Source organism: Nyctibius grandis, chromosome 2, assembly GCF_013368605.1.
Source record: "Nyctibius grandis isolate bNycGra1 chromosome 2, bNycGra1.pri, whole genome shotgun sequence".
NCBI classification, from domain to species: Eukaryota; Metazoa; Chordata; class Aves; order Nyctibiiformes; family Nyctibiidae; genus Nyctibius; species Nyctibius grandis.
Window position 1 is genome coordinate 55787175 of NC_090659.1, and position 19437 is coordinate 55806611.

At 40.7% G+C, this 19437-nt stretch overlaps 1 protein-coding gene across 4 annotated transcripts in view; it reads left to right on the forward strand.

Moving 5' to 3' along the window:
* LIMS1 (LIM zinc finger domain containing 1) overlaps positions 1-18698 on the forward strand; it is an 84243-nt gene extending 65545 nt beyond the window's left edge. For 2 of the 4 annotated variants that reach the window (XM_068418365.1, XM_068418341.1), the window contains exons 2-11: positions 654-813; positions 6708-6774; positions 8814-8934; positions 10320-10469; positions 11586-11736; positions 12532-12624; positions 14044-14092; positions 16297-16372; positions 16627-16818; positions 17211-17296. In XM_068418365.1, coding sequence (XP_068274466.1) covers positions 654-813; positions 6708-6774; positions 8814-8934; positions 10320-10469; positions 11586-11736; positions 12532-12624; positions 14044-14092; positions 16297-16372; positions 16627-16774 — 1015 coding nt within the window. In that variant the 3' untranslated portion in view covers positions 16775-16818; positions 17211-17296. Of the gene's footprint in view, positions 1-653; positions 814-6707; positions 6775-8813; positions 8935-10319; positions 10470-11585; positions 11737-12531; positions 12625-14043; positions 14093-16296; positions 16373-16626; positions 16820-17210 lie in introns of those variants that run through there. The other 2 variants (XM_068418356.1, XM_068418349.1) reach the window with 2 other exon arrangements.
* The last annotated feature ends 739 nt before the right edge of the window (positions 18699-19437 follow it).

The window sequence follows — 19437 nt, forward strand, 5'->3', positions numbered from 1 at the left end:
AGGCTGTGAGCTGACCTCCCTGAGACGAACGCTAACAAACCAACCAAAAATTCCATGGCTTCAAACTAAATTTGTAAAACTACTTCAAGCTATGCGAAGCTTATATAAGCAATAATTGTTTGCTTGCTCTGGTTTTCAGTAATATCTGCCAGACTAGATACCGTGCACTCTTTCACATTGCTTATTTAGAACTTTTGAACCAATGCTGTTATATGTTTTTAGAATTAGGAATTATTTTTGAATTATCATTTATGTTTTCCTGAGTGATGCCAGTCCTCAATTATTGTTAGTATTTGCCCTTGTTTTCTGTAATTCTAATTTTTATAATACTACTTTGAATTGCCTGCCTTTTCTCATCATAAAAAGCCTGTAAATGTATCTGTAGTAACAACGTTTGTATTTGGTTTTTTGAATCGATAGTTATTAGAGTGCGTTGTGGGGTTTTTGTTTCTAAAGAGTTTGGGAGCAGTGGGAAATGGCAGTTTTATTTCTGAGGGAATGCCACAAGTCATTAAGTCCATGGAACAACGTTCATGGAGCAGCCTAATGTTAGGCTGATGCAGTTGGCTTTGGGGAGGAAAAAAGAGACCCACAACCAGTGGTGTTGCCTATGTGGGCTAATTTTCTTTCTTTTTTTTTTTTTTTAATGACAGCAATATGGCGAACGCGCTTGCAAATGCCATCTGCGAGCGCTGCAGAGGTGGCTTTGCCCCTGCCGAGAAAATCGTCAACAGCAATGGTGAGCTGTACCACGAGCAGTGCTTCGTCTGCGCCCAATGCTTTCAGCAGTTCCCCGAAGGGCTTTTCTACGAGGTAAGTGGGGCAGAGTGCCCCTCTCACCCCCAGCCTTTGCTTTGTGCCTTTGTTCCCATACCAGAAGTAGCTACAGGCAGATCAATAGCTTAGAAAGTTCCGTGGCAAGAATGGAGCTCCAAAAGGATATGCCCAATAGAGGGACAAAAAAGAAGAAATGTTTCTGTGCCTGTTTGGAGGACATCAGTGTGTATAACCTTATTTAAATGTGTAGCCTCATGTTATCAGAGATGAGAAAAGAACTGCTGGAGATTTCTCTCTCAGTGCAGACTTTTTCCCCCCAAATCTGCGAAGACAATCTATATGTCATACCAGAAATATACAGAGAAAGCATACTTCTTAGAGGAGAACAGTCATATAGAAGGAAACCCCAGCATCCTGCAGTCCATAGGAGGTTTACTGCTGAGTTGAGAGAGGCCAGCACGTCATGTGAAAAGTTGCTTATAGAGGTGACATAGTCAGCGTGCTGAGATCAGGGTGTGCGGTGACCCCAAACCAGACGGGGCCTATATAGGGTCAACTATAGGTTGAACAAACTGGAGCATTCAAAATTAGCAGTTCTTAAATGCTTTCAAGGGTTAAAACCAGCTCTCACTCGTATTTCTCAGCCCCAGGTGGATTGCCCTCAGCTCAGATGGGTAGTTTGGCATCAGTGTCATTTTTTTTTGCCTTCCTTTGTCGTGGGGATTCAGGATGTGGCTCAGCTATCTTGAGTACAAAGCGGTTTTAGTGAAAGCTTTAGACTAGTTCATAAAATACGAAGTCACAGAATCACAGAATCAACCAGGTTGGAAGAGACCTCGGGGATCATCGAGTCCAACCGTTGCCCTGACACCACCCTGTCAACTAGACCATGGCACTAAGTGCCATGTCCAGTCTTTTCTTAAGTCACTGGCATAAGGAAGGGTAGATGATGTGAGACAGGGAATTATTGACTGGGAGATAAGGTCCTGCTCAAATAGCTTGTAGTCCAACTTACAGTAGCAGTTACAGGATTTATGTCATATTGTGATCTGGAAAGGAAGGTGAGCCGTGTGTTAAAAGCACAGTGCTGTGCTCTCACATACAGTGTGCCATCCTTGTGGCAAGAGCACAACAGTTTATCTTCCACAGTAGTATTTTTAATTTTACAGAGCCGCATTACATGGTGATGAGGAGAGGCTGAGGGAGGAGTGTGGACTGGAAAAGAGACTGGCAGAGGGGGTTCCTGGGATTTGCTTTCTCTCGCCTTGTTTGAGGATCAAAAGATTTTTCAGCGCTATAGGGATAGCGTTGCACAAATTGTGGTAAATGAGCCACTAGTGTTGCATAAGACATCAAAAGGTGAGCTGCAAGGCAGTAGCAATTAAAAAAAACAAAACAAAACACCCTCTAAATACTTCCACGTTGCATTACAATTGTTAATATCTACTAAGCTGCTGCCTGCTTGGAAGCATGGTAAGGAGTCCTGACGTGTTAAGACCTGAGGCAAACATAAAGTGATACCAATGTTTTAAAACTAAAATATTTGTAACTGTGTTAATAAAATTGTCTTAAAACAATAACATGTATTTTCTCTAAATAATGAGTACTTTATTCATCCTTTTTCTGACTCAAACAGTGGGACAGTCCAGGGACCTCTTTCAGAAAGTTGAATGGTCCTTTGAGATAAAAGTTTGAGATTTGAGAAATCCTGCTCTAGGCAGAGCAGCGTGTATCTCCTAGAGGATGGAGGAGGACCACAATGGAAAGAAAGTCTTACGTTTGCACCTAATCCAGGAATATTACACCATCTCTGTTGCTCACAATGGCCATATCTGAATCTGCTTGGCAGGGGCAAGTATCCTAGTGGTGTTTAGATATATTGGATGTAGGCATTTTGTTTCCTACTGTTACCTTGTTAACATTCGTATTTATTATGGTTGGTGTTTGAGCATTGTCTTACAGCAAAATAATGCTCCCTGTTAAAGGCAGTAAGTCACAAGTGAGTGTCGATAGATTGTCTTGGGAATAAATCTTACCCAGCCTTCCTCCCCCATCTATACTGGCCTGTCCTAGGCATCTTCTAGAGAGTGGAGAGGTCAGTAGATATTCGTGCTGTCACAGGCGTCATGCCTTTGGGGCTGTTTCTGCTGGGAAATCTTCAGCAGGGCCTTCTCCTCAGTTTGCAGCCTTTAGGGTGTCCATGTGTGTCCCATGCTACCAGAATGGCTCTTGCTTACCACTGAAGTGGTCAGTGAGATATTTGCAGTGAAAACCCTGGCACGTCTTCTGGTGGTGCTGCTCAGGGAGAGAGGGGAAAAGGGCACAGTTTGCTCTTCTTTCATTCAGCACCTTGACATGAACATTGGGGAGAGGGAGGGACAGCCCTAAGTGGATAAAGGATGGGCTCAGGTTGGCCAGTGCTCAGGAGATGGCTGACAGTGCTCTGAGGGCTTGAGATGATCTCTGTCACTGTCAAGAAAAAGTGACTGGAGAAGATGGGCAGGAAGGATATCTTCCTCTAACTGGCTTAATGCACTCTGAGGAGATGGATGTGTTTGGAGGTGTGGCCAGGTAATGTGTTTTTGAGCAGGTTCCCCATGGGTAAGCACAGGCGTTGTTGGTCGCCCAGCATGACTTTGTGTTTATTCTGTGCCTGGTTTAGCTAAGCTAGTGTTTCTTGGAAATTATTTCCAGCTCTTAGCAATCAGGAAGTCAAATATTCTTCCCCTGCCTATCACAAGCTTTGCCGAGTTCCCCCAGTTAGTGATTAAGCTGCTTATCACATTTGCTGTCACACGCTTCCGTGATAAGCTTTCATGCTCTGTTTCATGAGCAAGGGCTGAACTGGTCAGGCTACGCGGGAAGAAATGCCGATGCAGGTCTCCTGCGCCACGCCATGTGCCTCCAGGCTGCTTGCAGGGACCCTCATCAGCACAGCTCGCTCTGGTCTGGCATTGGAGCCGAGCCGCTTGCAGGCACAAGGGGTGCCACGCCGGAGCAGCGCCCACCCGCAGCTGGGAGTTTGCACAGGACAACAGGAATTTTGTCGGTGTCCTCATGAGCCTACGTTAGAAATGACGACGTGGATTTGAAACCAGCCAGTGTTGGCCTTGTTGCATAAGGGTGTAAGCAAGAGCTGTGTGCCTAATGTTGCATGGGACCTGCTGGGGTGTACTTGCGTTCCAGCCTGCTCCGTATCATCAGTTTAGAATGTTTTCTTATGCACTCAACCTAAACAGAAATTAGCACAAGCACATGCCAGCAGAGTTTCCGAACTCACCGTACTTTGCCGTCAGAGGCGAAGTGATAGCAATTCTGGTCTGCTTTTACTCCATCACCTGGAAGTTGTGTATTCCCTAGAGTTGCTGTTGCAGAGTTTTACAACAGGTAGCAGCACATAGTCCTGTACTAAGAGCAGCAGAACAGCCAGCTTAAATGGAGAGCTTTGGCAGCAGCGTGCCCAGAAGGACAGGTTGGCCCCACTGTAATCAGTCAGTGGAAATTTCCTCCAACCCACATTACTCTCAGGTCCAAGAATGGCTGCTCCCTACTAGAGGTTGCCTGTCTCTCCCCCTTCAGACAGGGGAAGTTAGAAGAGATAGGTCCTACCCCTGGTCCAGCCGTTCATTAAGATCCTCTTGCTGGGTGCTTTCAGAAGAAGCCCAACCTGCTCTGCCTGTGCTGTGCTGGGGGTTGAACAGGACAGAAGGGCTTAGAGAGGTGTCTCCCATAACAGAAGAAATACAGCAAAATCCTTATAAAATACTCACAAGAGCTATAATGGGGGAATCTGTATCACTATTATTATAATAATAATTATCATTATTATTATTAAAATGGAATGGCATATGACTTTTGTCTCCTAAATGAGAGGGAGTTCCTTTCAGTTTGAGTTTTTTTCTAAGGTGTTTGAAATAACCTATAGAGAGATTAAAAGAAGGCACAGCTGCCAGGACCTTGTCAGATTTGTTTCAATTCCAGTTGTACCTGGAGTGTTTTAAAATGGGCTTTACCAAAAACAGAGTCTTAGAAGAAGTGTCTTTAAAGACTCAGTTTTTGTGCATTCTTTCCACTAGGTCAGCTAAAAACGTGGAGATCAGCTGGAGGTTATGTCGTGGTGAAATGTTCTATGCAGAGCCATTTAACGTATGGACATCCAGCATACAACAGTCAAATGACCTTGCTTTTAAAATATGTGCTGTGGGATTTGTTATAGAAGCTCAAGGCTTTCTCTGACAGATGAACTGCTGGGTGGGTCATCCACAAAAGGCAGCACAAATGAGCTGAGAAGGTTGAAAATGTAAACAAGACTGAATGGTAACCAACTTGCCTGACACAAACCAGAGGGGAAGAAAACCTGTTTGGTCTGCCCAGATCAACATGTGATGGCTCTGAAATCTAAGCAAACCTATGCATCTCCCATTGGACCACCTGTTTACACAAAACAGGAAGCTTTTGGATTTTTTTCAGTTTAAAAAGGATTTTATCTAGCAGGAAGCAAGCACAATTCTCAATGAACCAATAATTTCCATTACTCTCTGAGACAGTAATAGTCCTCTGTATCTCAATTTACAAAAAAAAAAAATCTCCAATTAAAAAAGTCATCTGTTTTAGAACATCACACTGAAAAACACTTGATAAATTGCTAGCAGAGACTTTTGGAAGAGTCTGTATAGAGCACATGTGTGTCTGTTCCTAGTAGGTGCAATTGAGGTTGGGCACAGGAATTAGCTTCTAATCTCAGCTGTCTTCTAGAGTGTTTCATTAGATCCCCATCCAGTCAGTGGCTCTGTATTTTGCACAAGTAATTACTATATTTACATTGTATTTGATCCTTGGAATTTCATAGTATGAAACAGGTAATCTTGAAGCACATCGCTGTATTTTCTGTCCGTGTACCAAAACTTAATTTGTGGATAGTATTTTATGCTATTCCCTTTGTTTTGTCTTAAACCCAGTAAAAAGAAAGGAGTGGGGTTTCCTGCTATCTCCCTTTTCCCCGTGTTTTAAACTGAGACATTCAAATTCAAACATTTCATAGCATACCTGATATTGTCTGTCTGGTTTTGACATGCTAGTTGGCATGTGTGTCTAGTAGTGATGTGCCTGAAGGTATCTAAACATTACCCTTCATTTCAGGACATATTTGCCTACATGTTTTTACGTATCCTCCAGCCGTAGAACTTTTTTTTTCCCATATGTTTTTTTTTTCTATGCGAGCTTGAACTGCAGCTGAACTTCTCTAAGCTGTGAGAAAATTCAGGTCCAAATCCAAATCCCTTAAGATCAGTTCCCTATTTCATCTGGTCGATGTAGTGAACTTTGTTCCTTAACGTTTAGACTCAATGATCTTAAAGGTCTTTTTCCAACCTAAATGATTCTATGATTCTATGAAATAAGCATCACGAAGGAAAGGCTTATTTTCCTTCATGTTTTAGCTGTACTGCTCCATAACTTGCAAAGATTTCTGTCCCTGGGTGTTCTTCCTGCTGCCGTACTTACTTCCTCCAATATCCTGGGTCATTCTTGCAGAAAATGTAGAGTGGAGAAGAGATCAAGTGGGTTCAGGGAAAATGCTTCCCCCCAGGAAAGGTTTTTGTTAACTAACTTCCTGCCCATGATTCGCTTAGTTGCATCAGAGTTTCTGCAGTCTGTCAAAATTCAGACGTCTCTTGTGATGTAAATGAGTGACAGAAAATGCCTTACGCTCTCAGCAGCATTAGAGGAATGGTGTGCTATTAACGCTACATGCTAACTAGTAGCTGACTTCAGGTGGGTGGATTTAATACCTAGGACATGGTCTGGGTTTTTGAGCAGCTCCTCCTGTTTTACTACCTAATTGCATCTGGAAACAAACTGGTGTGTTACAGCATTTATGTTAAGGCCATGCTCCTCATCCCTCTAATGCTCAGATTTTTTTCCATTTGCAGTTTGAAGGGAGGAAGTACTGCGAGCATGATTTTCAAATGCTTTTTGCCCCTTGTTGCCATCAATGTGGTAAGTTTTACATCGGGGTGAAACACTTCACACTGATCAGAAATGGGAACATCACTGGGGGAAGATGTGCAACCCTCATGTATCTTTTGGGGGAGGTGGCCCTGTGCTCCTGAGCATCTGAACTTCCAGAATGAACTAGACTTCAGAGAATGTAGGGAGCTGCTTTTCCTAAAGGTCATCAAACAATGGGGTTTAAAAAATAAAAGGTTGCATTATTTGAGTGACTAGCTGTTGATCCAGTGATCCAATGAACAGATCATTCATGACTCCTGGTTATATACATCTACACACATGTGCTCATGCAGCTGAAACCCTGCAACAAGTCTTTGCCATGTGCTTTGGCTATCGTAACCCACCCATGCTGTCCTACGCCACAGAAGTGGGGACAGTCTTTACCATCTAATGTTATAATTAACTGATGGGCCAGCTGGTCCCCCTTTGTATTTTTGAAACAAATACCTTTAAGGCTTCAGTGTTTGATGTCAATGCTATGTAAGACCGAGGGCTACATTTTATTTGCCACTGTTGATGTAAATGCTTGCATGTCTGCTGCGCTGTAATCATTTGCACAGTTCTTTTTCCTCCTGTGTGTGACACCTTGTGCTTGGGCAGGGCTGGGAAGTCATTACTTGACTATTGCTTAAACTGGTCTGAAAGCTCTTGTGTTTCTGTGTCACATTGGCAAAGCACTACGGCTTTCACTTATCTCAGTGAGGCCTTTCCCCATGTGGAGGGAGGGGTTGAACACCAAGGGAGAGGGAAGCAGATGTTGTGGACCTTTGAATTTAAAGCTGCAGACATGAACAAGCTGGGGAAGAGGAAGAAAGGGGTCGGTGGTGATTTCTGCGGGGCTACGCTGCCTGTCTCCAGGATTTCTCCTGCCCAGCCAGCACAGCTCCCACTGCTCCTGCCCTGGCTTCTTATAGTGCCAGCTCCCTTAAAACCTCATCAAGGTCCTGTGCAGAGCTGGGCTTTGCCACTGCTTGGATTGAGTAAGCACAGGCAAAATCGACGGGGCTGTTGTCAGCGATGAGGCCTTCAGCATTCCTGACATTTCTGGAGTCCATCGGGTTTTGTTATTGAAAAGCTATGACTTCACGGGAACGCCAGAGTCTCGCATGCTGAATGTTATCGTCCACATCGGTTACCTGCCTGATCACTTCCCTTTGGCAGCTGTTTGAGTTGTACATTCTCCAAAGCCAGGACTCAGCCTCCCGCGGCACTGGGAAGCTGAGCTCCCAACACATTTTAGGCAGAGCCTTTGCACTGCTCAGGGGCCTTGGCCTCAACATCTGCATAGATAACAACTAAATCATGTGTGTGGTGGACTTGGCTCCGCTGCCTGTGCAGTCACACCGTGCATGCAAAAATGTAATTCTCACACTATTTTTGAATGCCTCACAGGACAGGACTCCTTGTGGTAGGTCAGAAGTTGTGTTGGACTGACTGTTCTGCAGCTTCACTGCAGCTTTGCGTTTTGACTCCATGGGGTTTTTTTGCAAGAGGTCCACAGCCACCCAAGCTCAGTTCTGTTGTGCTTTGAGTATAGAGCTTCTTCAAGGCTTGGTACCAGTGGAGTAGAAACCACTATTATGTACGTGACTAGTTAAAATTGTTGTCTTCTAAAAGAAAAGAAGGAAAAGATTATTAGGACACAAGAAAGCTGTTTTATATAAAGAACTCCATATATTTTGTAACAGCTTGAGAACAGATAAGTAAAAACAGGGAAGGGACTAAAAAAGGATGATTGCAGAGAGAAGGTGGAGTGTGCATGTAGAAGGGGCTAGTATGTAAAGAACAGAAGGTCCTCCATAAGCAAGGACATTTTCTTCTGAACCATAGCAAAAAAAAACAAACCCAAATTCCAGAGTTCAGAACCAGAACTGTGATACTGGAAGCAATGTATCCTACCAGATTTGGATGGGAGGAAGAGGATGATGGCATTGTAGCAATTCAGTTGTGGGTAAAATTTCGGTTGTGGGTAAAATTTAACTTTGTCTAGCATGGTATTTTACATCCTGGTGTTGTGTTTCTTACAGGTGAGTTCATTATTGGTCGTGTTATTAAAGCTATGAACAATAGCTGGCATCCAGAGTGCTTCTGCTGTGATATCTGCCAACAAGTACTGGCTGATATTGGATTTGTCAAGAATGCCGGCAGGTAGATCTTCACCTTTCCTTCTGTTACTGATCACGAATAAAATGAACTGAGAGAGGGGACAGAGAGGTTTTGGTTCCAGAAGCTTTCCAGCTGGGGTGGAGCAACTGAAGCATCTTTTGTGGGGAAAAGGTCTAGGAGTGCATCACAAAACTAACAATGGGTACCTTAAAATATACACTTAAAATATTAACAGTTTACCTACTTCAACACCAGGTTTCTTGGCAAACATGTTCTTTACCCGGTGACATTTCGAGGCCATTGTTATACAGCAGTGGTGAGGCCGCAGCTTGAATGCTGTGTTCAGTTTTGGGCCCCTCACTACAAGAAAGACATTGAGGTGCTGGAGCGAGTCCAAAGAAGGGCAACGAAGCTGGTGAAGGATCTGGAGAACAAGTCTTTTGAGGAGAGGCTGAGGGAACTGGTGTTGTTGTCCGGAGAAAAGGAGGCTCAGGGGAGACCTTATCGCTGTCTACAACTACCTGAAAGGAGGTTGTAGCAAGGCAGGTGTCAGTCTCTTCTCCCAGGTAACAAGTGATAGGATGAGAGGAAACGGCCTCAAGTTGCACCAGGGAAGGTTTAGATTGGATATCAAGAAAAATTTCTTCACCGAAAGGGTTGTCAAGCACTGGAACAGGCTGCCCAGGGAAGTGGTGGAGTCACCATCCCTGGGGGTATTTAAAAGACGTGTAGATGTGGTGCTTAGGGACATGGTTTAGTGGTGGACTTGGCAGTGTTAGGTTTAGTGGTTGGACTTGATGATCTTAAAGGTCCTTTCCAACCAAGATGATGCTATGATTCTATAATAAGAGAGAAAACATTCAGATACAGAAGCATTGTCTTTATTTTTTTAATAGAAATTTTTACTTTCTTTTTCCAACTTGGGTTCCCAGTTTTGGTCTAGTTTAGCACCTTATTTATTAATAATGGTTTTAAGTTCAGTGGGCTCCTTCACAGAGTAGGATATTTTTACCAGCTGTGATGAGAAGTATGTTTTACAAGTGGATTATATGGCCATCGGCTTCATATGTATAATATGATATACAGAGCTGGATGACGTATGTGCTCATCCAGCTTCCAATCTGAATTTTTAAGAGTTTGAGACTAAAATATTCAGCAATGAGAATCTATAGCAAACTTTGTTTTCTGTGTTTCAATACAGCTTAAACTCAAATGAGCTGAGGAAACGATACTCCTGTGGTGACAAAAAATAAAATGATCACCCTGCATCTTCTGAACTTGGTTTGCCTAACAAGGAAATTGTTTTAAAGACTATTTTCCCTCCAAAAAGGGCTGATTGAAATGAGATTCTAACAGATTATTTGTTTATATTTTGCACTGTAGTACCTGGTACCAGTACTTACCTCTCTTTTTTTATGCTGTTTCAGACATCTCTGCCGTCCTTGCCATAACAGGGAAAAAGCCAGAGGCCTGGGAAAGTACATTTGCCAGAAGTGTCATGCCATTATTGACGAACAGCCTCTCATATTCAAAAATGATCCTTATCACCCTGATCATTTCAACTGTGCAAACTGCGGGTAACTGGAGTTCTGCAAAGGAATCTGCTTCATTGATTTACATCTTAAAGTGAAAACCTGTCCTGTACAACTGGCAAGAGGGATGGGGTTTGGGTGCCTTGCGGCCAGATGTGTGGTACTGCTTTTGGGATGGTGGAGTTGGGCCTTTAGTTCAAACAACAGCTGACCTGTCAGGGAGTAAAGAAAGGTTGGACTCTGCAGGACAAGGTGGTACCTTAGGAAATATGGACACAGATAACGGTTTCTGTAGCTGCAAAATGATAGCCTGTTATTCTGCTACAAAAGGGAAAAAAGTGATCCTCTTTGGCTGCTTGAATTATTATCTTGCCTATGTTATTTCTTTTTAGTTGAGTTCCATACAAACTTTCTTCTTTCCTTTTAAAGCCTATCTTAGGAGCTTTCTCCCATCTCATTTTATCAGCTTCTGCAACAGCAGAATATGAAGCAGCACATTTCTGCACTGATCACGGGGCACTGTAGGATATAGCACGGATTAGTAGTTGTTTATTTCTGGTGCAAATGAAGCTATCACTTCAGTGCCATAGCAAAGGCTGATTTGAATAACAACAGGTAGTGTTGTGTCAGTGGCAACCAGTTGAGAGCATTCGTGAGTACGGTCACATTTAACATTTAAAAAGTAGAGTATATGAGATTCTGCAACTGGCAATGAAAAACATAGCTAGCTCATGTGGGTTCGTAGTTTTCTTTCTCTGGGAAAATGTGCCTAGATGTAGAGGACTACATTTTACTTTCAGTTACAGTTATGCAAATCTAAAATAAACTGGTGATAAGAGTGCCAGAATATAAACCAAATATGTCTACAGCTGGCATACACACATTTGTGCTACATAACCAGAATGCAGAATGACAACAGCTCAGTAGCTGTTTTCAGAGAGACTTATTGCATCTCGCTGAGCAGCCCGTTCTCAGTTTACTGTGGATTTGATCGGTCTCAAACTGTGTTGAACTATGTCGTATTTGATGCTGCTGCATTACTGTAGTACAAATACAATTTCTAAAACAAATGCTAAAAATTATTTTTTTCCTCTCAACTCTCAAGAGTTGACATTGTTCAGTGCCTTTATTCATGCGCTTAATTCATTAACTTTTGAACAGGAAGGAACTTACTGCTGATGCACGTGAGTTGAAGGGAGAATTATACTGCTTACCCTGCCACGACAAAATGGGTGTCCCCATCTGTGGGGCATGTAGAAGACCAATTGAAGGCCGTGTGGTGAATGCTATGGGCAAACAATGGCATGTGGAGGTAAACATCAGATGATACATTACAAACATAAACATTAGCATACATCTCTGGGATATTGCTGATCAGTGTCAAGGAAAGGATTAGCAAAGTATGCAGCAATGATTAGTAAATGCCTTCTCCTAATCCCATCTTCAACCTCCTTGTGGCTGGTCTTCCACTGTGAAATAGGAGTTCTCTGCTACCTTAGAGAGCTTTGACTGTGAAACTAAAATCAGTAATCAAAGGAAGGACGGTGAGGTCCTTATAGAAGAAAATTTCAGAGTGCAAAACAGTACATGTGGAAAGGCAGTAAAATTCTGTGGCAACCATAATATTACTGAGCATCATAATACCCTTGTGTCTTCCATAGTCACCTGCTGTGTAAATATCTCTAAAGCACTTTATGTGAGGGTTCATATTTCAGGGCCATGTACAAGACTTAGAAAGGTAAACAATCTGTTCCTTTTGTTGTTTTGAAAATCTCCTCCAGCAAACGCTTTCTTCACAAGAGTGTAAAGTTGGTGCAGGTTATTTAAAATCTTTTCATTCTGTTCATTGATAAAGTATCAGAATCCCTTTGCTTGATTTTATTTTTTTTTTGTAACTTTTGGATTGCAATGTTGAAGACATTAAAAGGAGCATTATTTCAGTAGTCTAAATGTAGAAGCAAAAAAGTTTTAACTCTCCTTTCAAGATGGCACAGCTAGCTCAGTAGACTCCAGTCATGTTCAGTACTGGGCTTGGTTGGTTTGGTTTCCAGAAAAAATGCCATTACTTCCAAGTAATCAAAAAAAATGCATGTAATTTTTTTTGTAGCATTTTGTTTGTGCAAAATGTGAAAAGCCATTCCTGGGTCATCGTCATTATGAGAGAAAAGGCTTGGCATATTGTGAAACCCACTACAATCAGGTAAGATTGCATATTTTTTAAAATGGTGTTAATTGGTAAACTCATTAATTAGTTTTATTAGATAGAGATGGAAACCCATGGACATTCTTCTGTTTTCTTATAGGCATGTATGAGTGTAATGCCAATTAGCAGATGTTCTGTTGCAGTTGATTTATATGGGTTTCTCTATATATGGGTCTCGTATTGAGAAAGAAATCTGCAAGTATTTCACAGAGGCTAGCCAGGACAGTCAGTATTGAGTTGTTCTTCAAGCTTAGTGGTACTTAAGTAGAGCTGTTACGAGCTTTTATATGGCTGTGAGATCAGAGCAGCTAATGACAGTCTTTCCCAAGAAGCTAAAGAAGATTTGCCTCTCAGTAGCCGCAGTTTAAGATGAGGCCCTAGTAAGTAGCGTGGTTTTCCCTACAGCTGCTACTCTTCGGATGACTGTGTTAACGTATGCTGCATCACCCAGCTCATTCATTAGGTTGCTGAAGACTGCGAAGACTACATTTGTCAGAGGACACCACCTAGTGACTTGCATTTATATAGGAGTTAATATACCATGGTACCATCTCTCTCCAGGCTCCCTTGATTGTGTAGTCCAGCACAACATAGAGACCTTTTTTATTTGGAAGCCATCTGCGTTGTGTCACATCCACCTCTTTGCTTGTATAAAGACTAGGGTTTACATTTGGGAGTTGTAAGGCATCTGCTAATTACAGATGGATTCTTAATTTGTCAGTGATGAAGGGTCAATGATTGAAACGTTGTTAGCATACTTGTAGACAATAAATGCCATGACATTAGTAGTAATAGTGTTGCAGCCATGATGGGGCAAGTACATACACCAGACAAGAGTTGTATGTAGAGTGGATGTCTTTTACTAGGTTAACTACTAACAGTTAGAAAAAATAAATGAAATTTTGGGAACTTCTTAATTGTTACATTGTGGACAAATGTTAAGCCTGGAAACAGAATGAATAATTTGTGGCCTAAATTTTCTCTTTTTTTTTTTAATAAAAGTAACATTTCCTTACAGTTTTTGCCAGAAACAGCAATATGTTGTTCTAGTCATGCATGTAAGTCCAAATGTTAAATTGGCTGATTAGTAATGATGTGTATGTGACACCGACTACTGTATTTCAAATGTTCAGGTTTAGAGAAATGTTAAAACGAAACAAAATTGTATTTACAGAGGATCAAACAGATGTAAACAAATGTTTTCATCTTTAGTATTGTAAAGATTTTTTGTGATGAGATGATGCAAAACGTATTTGGAAAACCAAACCAGACTTGTCAGCATTCTCTTTATTTTACTGAAATAAATGGGAAAGCTGTTGTGCTCATCAGCTGAAATATAGTTATTTTGTTAATTTGAGAAGCTACCCTCGATAAAATCATTACATTAAAAATTCATTACTTCTCTTTTGTCTTCAGCTATTCGGTGATGTTTGTTTCCATTGCAACCGTGTGATTGAAGGAGATGGTAAGCACTTTTCCAACTATTTCCTTAAAGTTCCTTTCTGATTAATGTTCTCTTTAAAAGTCTAAGGGGAGAGCAGGTCCCTGTTGAATCCTTGATTGTTCTCATTAAAACAAAAACGGCCATTCTCTTGACCAGAAATTAGGTTAGAGCTGATTAGTTAGAGACCAAATGGTGTTTCAAGATAGTATGGAAGACCACCCAGTGACTGAAGAGAACTGTGGTCAACTGGAAACCCTTTAATGACACACAAAGGCCAGGGATGCTGGGAGATGCACAGACGTGGCTTCCTGCCCCACTGACTTCAAAAAAAGAACACAGGCAAGGGTGAGGATGACCATACAGGCATCTCCTCAACAAATGCAGAGATCATGAACCAAATTTGAAAAAGTATTTAGATATTGAAAGACATTGGTGGGCACTCTAAGGGATTTCTAAGAAGTCCCTAGTTGCCATTATGTCAGTCTTGTTCCTAGAGATATTTACCTATCTACCAAAGGCACCTGCCTTTTAAAAATCTAGGCTGATGGTAATATCACAAAACCAGGAAAGATCATACTTGGAAAGATGTGTCCTGTAAAGGAAGAACTGGAAGCAAGTGGTTTAAGTTTGTTTGAGTTTTTTTTGCTTGGTGGTTGTTGTTTTTTTTTTCAGGGGCGGGGATGGTGGTTTTGAGGGTTTTTTTGGACAACCAGCCATGATAAAATGCCAAAAGCAAATTATTCTACCTGAAATAATGCAACATTATGTGCCTATTTACCCCTGCCCAAAGTCAATACTATAATATCAATGTTAGCCTCACCTAAGCCAAAGCCATTAGCAAAGTGGGAGGAAGCCTCTAGCATGTAAAAAGAGACATAAAATAGTTTATATTCATGTAACTATAGGGTGAGACCTACATTCCAGAGATGTGCTTTCCTCACATTTTCTGGACTGGACTATACCTGCAGAACGACAATCCAAAATGCTTTGGAGGAGAGAGTGTCTTCCTCTTCAGTAAAATACTACTAGAATGAGCAGAACTAGAACTTGAGGTGAATGAATACATTCAGTGTTGCCTGATAACTGCATGTCTATAAGTTTCTAACCTTTCCCCATATAACCTGACACCTATATTATATGTTTTGGTCTCTGAACTGAACAGAATATAGTGTAATGCAGTAATTATATTTCTTCTTTCATTTCTGCACACAAATTTGACACTGCTGTCACAAGTTGTGACTATCTAATATTGTTCTTTCTCTCTCTCTCTCTGGTGAAACAAACATCTGTGGCAGCTCTTTTTCAAGAGAGCATCTGTGACTATTCCAGAGGTTGCTTGGGAGCAAAGACTTTCATCTGGCTAGTATTATTTTGGCAAGCAGTGGAATAACTATGCGTCTGTGGATGTGCTTGCCCCATAGTGCAGGAAAAAGAGCTCTGCATGACAATGCTCTGGTTCTGTTTGTTGTTGGCAAAATGCTGGATTTTATGAGAAAACCATTGTTCTCCATCTTCTAACATAAAGAAGAGAGGCAATTTTTGGCAGGGAAAAGTGGAAAGGTACACTGAAAGAGAGGAACAGAAAACAGACTGAGATACAGAACAAGGAGAAAACAGTTACTTTCTCCCCAAAGCAAAGAATAAAAATATATCCAAGTTTCTCTTGATCAAATAGTTTATCCCACAAGTCCATACTTTTTTTCACCTTGGTATTGCTGATTTACCAGCAGCGTCCTGACAGCTGGCTTCATGTTATTGTCTTCGGCCGGGAAAGTGCCACTGTTGATGGCACTGCAATCTGAACTGGAGCTGAGAAATGAAACCAAATGAAAACATAAACACCCTCTTGCTGGATTGCTTTTCAGGTGAAAAAGTCTCCTGATTAAGCTGAAAACACAGCCTCATAAAACAGTTGCCTGAGCTCAGCACGCTATGAGATGAGGTGGAAGCAGGCAACAGGAGGCAGAAATAGATTAAACTGGTCTTGCTGGTGAATACAGAGTTGTGTGTACCCTCAGAGACAGCTTTATCAATGCTTCACAGTCCTGCTACGCTACACTCACATGGGCCTTCCTAGTTTTGCCGCGTTACTCTTACGGTCCTTGATACAAGAATCAAATTGACTGTTCTTCATGCCTCATGAACACGTGAGCATAAAATTTTTGTAATACCTTTTTTTCTTTCCTGTAATGCTAATGATTTCTTTTTTTTTCCCATCACCCTAGTTGTGTCTGCACTGAATAAGGCATGGTGTGTGAACTGTTTCGCTTGTTCAACTTGCAACACTAAGTTAACACTCAAGTAAGTTTATCAATAAGTGTGATGCCTTCAAAACATATCAGTGGTTACCTTCAAAGTGTAGATGTTGCTGTAGCGTTACTGTTACGGTATGAAAAACATATAAGCAGCATTGAGAAAATATGTGCTGCTTTCTTCCTCTTGCTCCACTTACTAATTTACATCTCTTTCAGCTGTCTGTTCAGGTCTTCCTTCAGTTAGTCTCCTTAACTCTTCTCCTTTTCTGTCCTTTATTTTTTCTGTGTTTAACTCTAAAGGGAAAAGTTTGTTGAAATTGACCTAAAACCTGTCTGCAAACACTGTTACGAGAAAATGCCAGATGAATTTAAGCGACGACTTGCCAAACGGGAACGTGAAGCAAAGGATAAAGAGAAGCAGAAAAAGAAAAAGCCAATCTGTTTGTAAACTTTTTTTCCTTCTCACCACCACTTCTGCTCCTTTCTTCTTTGGTCAGTGCTAAGGATGCTTTTCTTTTAAGTTTTTGCATGAATTTATGCTAATCAAAACTAAAATATTTTTCACACAACTGCAACTTGAAATATTAACTTGTTACTCCGTTGTCTTACGTTTAGTCTGTTTAGCTCCACAGTTAGGTTTGAAAGGCTTTTTAAGTGACACAGTTAATAAATATGGACATTTGGGTAAAAACTGCATAACTTAACTTAACAGGGTACTGTAATTACTGTCTACAGTGTATAACCTTGTGAAAGTAACTTCATATATATGTATAAATTGCAGTTGTAATTTTTTGCCTGTGCACATTTAATAGGATACTTTTAATTTTTTTTTTCACTATCCCTGCTGCTAAAGCTTTTGTCTGGTTTTTGCTTTGTCATTTTAGGAATAAATTTGTTGAGTTTGATATGAAGCCTGTCTGCAAAAAGTGTTATGAGAAGTTTCCTCTAGAGCTGAAAAAAAGACTGAAGAAACTAGCTGAAACTTTGGGAAGGAAGTAATGACTTCACCTGCTCTCCCTTTCCTTTGTGAAAACCTTCTATGTGTTACTTGGGCGGGGGCCTACTTTGAGGCTGCAGACAACAAACGATGATGTATGCCTTCTATCAAATGGAAATATCTTAATATTCTCTGTTCTCTATGCATGTATGCTTATTTGTTGATAAACAGACCATACTTCCAAACTAAATTAAATACCAGCTCACCTGAAAGGTTTCTGACCCTGATAATGCAGTTGAACTGATGCAGGTGGCCCATTCTGCACAGTAATCTCTGCGGCATTTTACAGAGACAGAAAATTTGCTTGTGAATACCTGCGAAAACAAACTGTGCAAATGTGTCCAACTTTAGGAGCATGTATTGTCCTTGATATTAATGAAAGTATGAACCTTCGTATTAAGCATGCACGTAAGTGACTTGGGCAAGAAACCAACATACTTCACCTCATGGAAAAATTCACACTTGGATTTCAGGCCGAGTCGTCTCCTTACGGAGCCTTGTTTCAGATGGTTTGAAAAGTATTCGATTTCTAAATACAGTTACTGTACAAATGACCTACTTCTGATAGATTATGCTTACATGATGAATCTTTGTACATCAAGCTTAGCATGAAATACCTATATAAAATATATATTCCTATTGCAAGAAATGAGCATACTCAGAACTACTTGAATTTTGCTATATTCCACTCAGAATAACACATTAACTTTTATATATGCTTTTGCATTCTATTTACTTTTTGTGCCTTATTCTGCTGGACCATACATAACAGCGTTCCATTAAATATATATATAGTTTTATTTTTTATTCCATATTTTTATGCAGAAACTATATACAAGGTATTTTCAGAAGATAACGTACTTTGCCTTAATTATACAGGATGCAAGAAATATTTTATTTCAAATGTGAACACCTGAGCTTAAAATTTAGCTTCTCGACTTCATTAATTTTTAGAACAATACTGAAAGTGCGTATTTCAATTAACTGGCAATATTACTTTTACACCTACGAGTGTAAATATACAAGGTTTGATCCTGCTAGGATCTATTTCTTTAGCCATCCTCAAGAACGAGCTCACAAATCATCAGAATTCCTTATAACATACATTTAATTGTTTTATACTATTGACTTCTGTCCATGCAAATCTGTTTTATTTTTCCCTTTCTTATGGAAAATACAGTTACTTAGGACTTCTTGATGGTACTACATGACGAAGTCTGCAAACATTTTTTTATTTCTTTTATATTAGTGACTTAAACAGATTTTATGTAATTACATCATAGGAAGTAAAATTCTTTCCTGTTTATGAAAAATTATTTGCTTTAAAACATCTGCTTTCCAGTGTCATCAATAAAGGCTGTTATTAAACCTTGTATCACCTCTCTTAAATGAGTGCTTGAGAAGGGTGGGAAAGCAACTGGGCTCTCTTGGTTCCCTATGCTTTTACCTGTGACTGTATGTAAAGACTTCCTTATTATCCTGATTTAAAGGGGACTTATGCCTTTCCTAAATATCCCACTGTAGTTAGTTCTTAGGTTCATGAAAGAAACTGCAGTTTGTTTCATGAAGAACAGCTTGATTCTTCTGGATGTTTTCTGAATTGGCACGGTTGCTAGATTTTCCTAAAGAAAATATCTTGTCCATGTTTAAAACATACACCTCCCTATCAATTTGTTCTCTCCTCCTTTCACTGTAATGAAACTGTCACCCCAAACTTCCAGTTTAGTGCTGAGTAGGGTATTTTTTACTGTGTTATCCTACGTAGTTATTGAATGCCATAACAGTTCAGTAACTGAATGCAGTCCTGACTGTGTTAAAGAGCAGAAAAGCTTAAAATGTCCCCCAAAAATGTTTACATAACTAGCATGATAGCACTGTTGGGATTTTGGACCGTGTCATGGATTCAGTAGACGGTACTCAGCAGTGCTTCCTTTAAATTGTAATTCACTTCTTGTTCTAGGTTTTTCACATTACACTGACTGTACATCTTTTCCTTCAGCCTACGTATGCATAGCCTTGCTGCCCAAAGAGTCGGGAAGAGTCCTTAACCCTGAGGCTAAACGGCAAGACCTGGCTCATGTCCACGTTGCTTGGGGTTACATCCATCTACAACA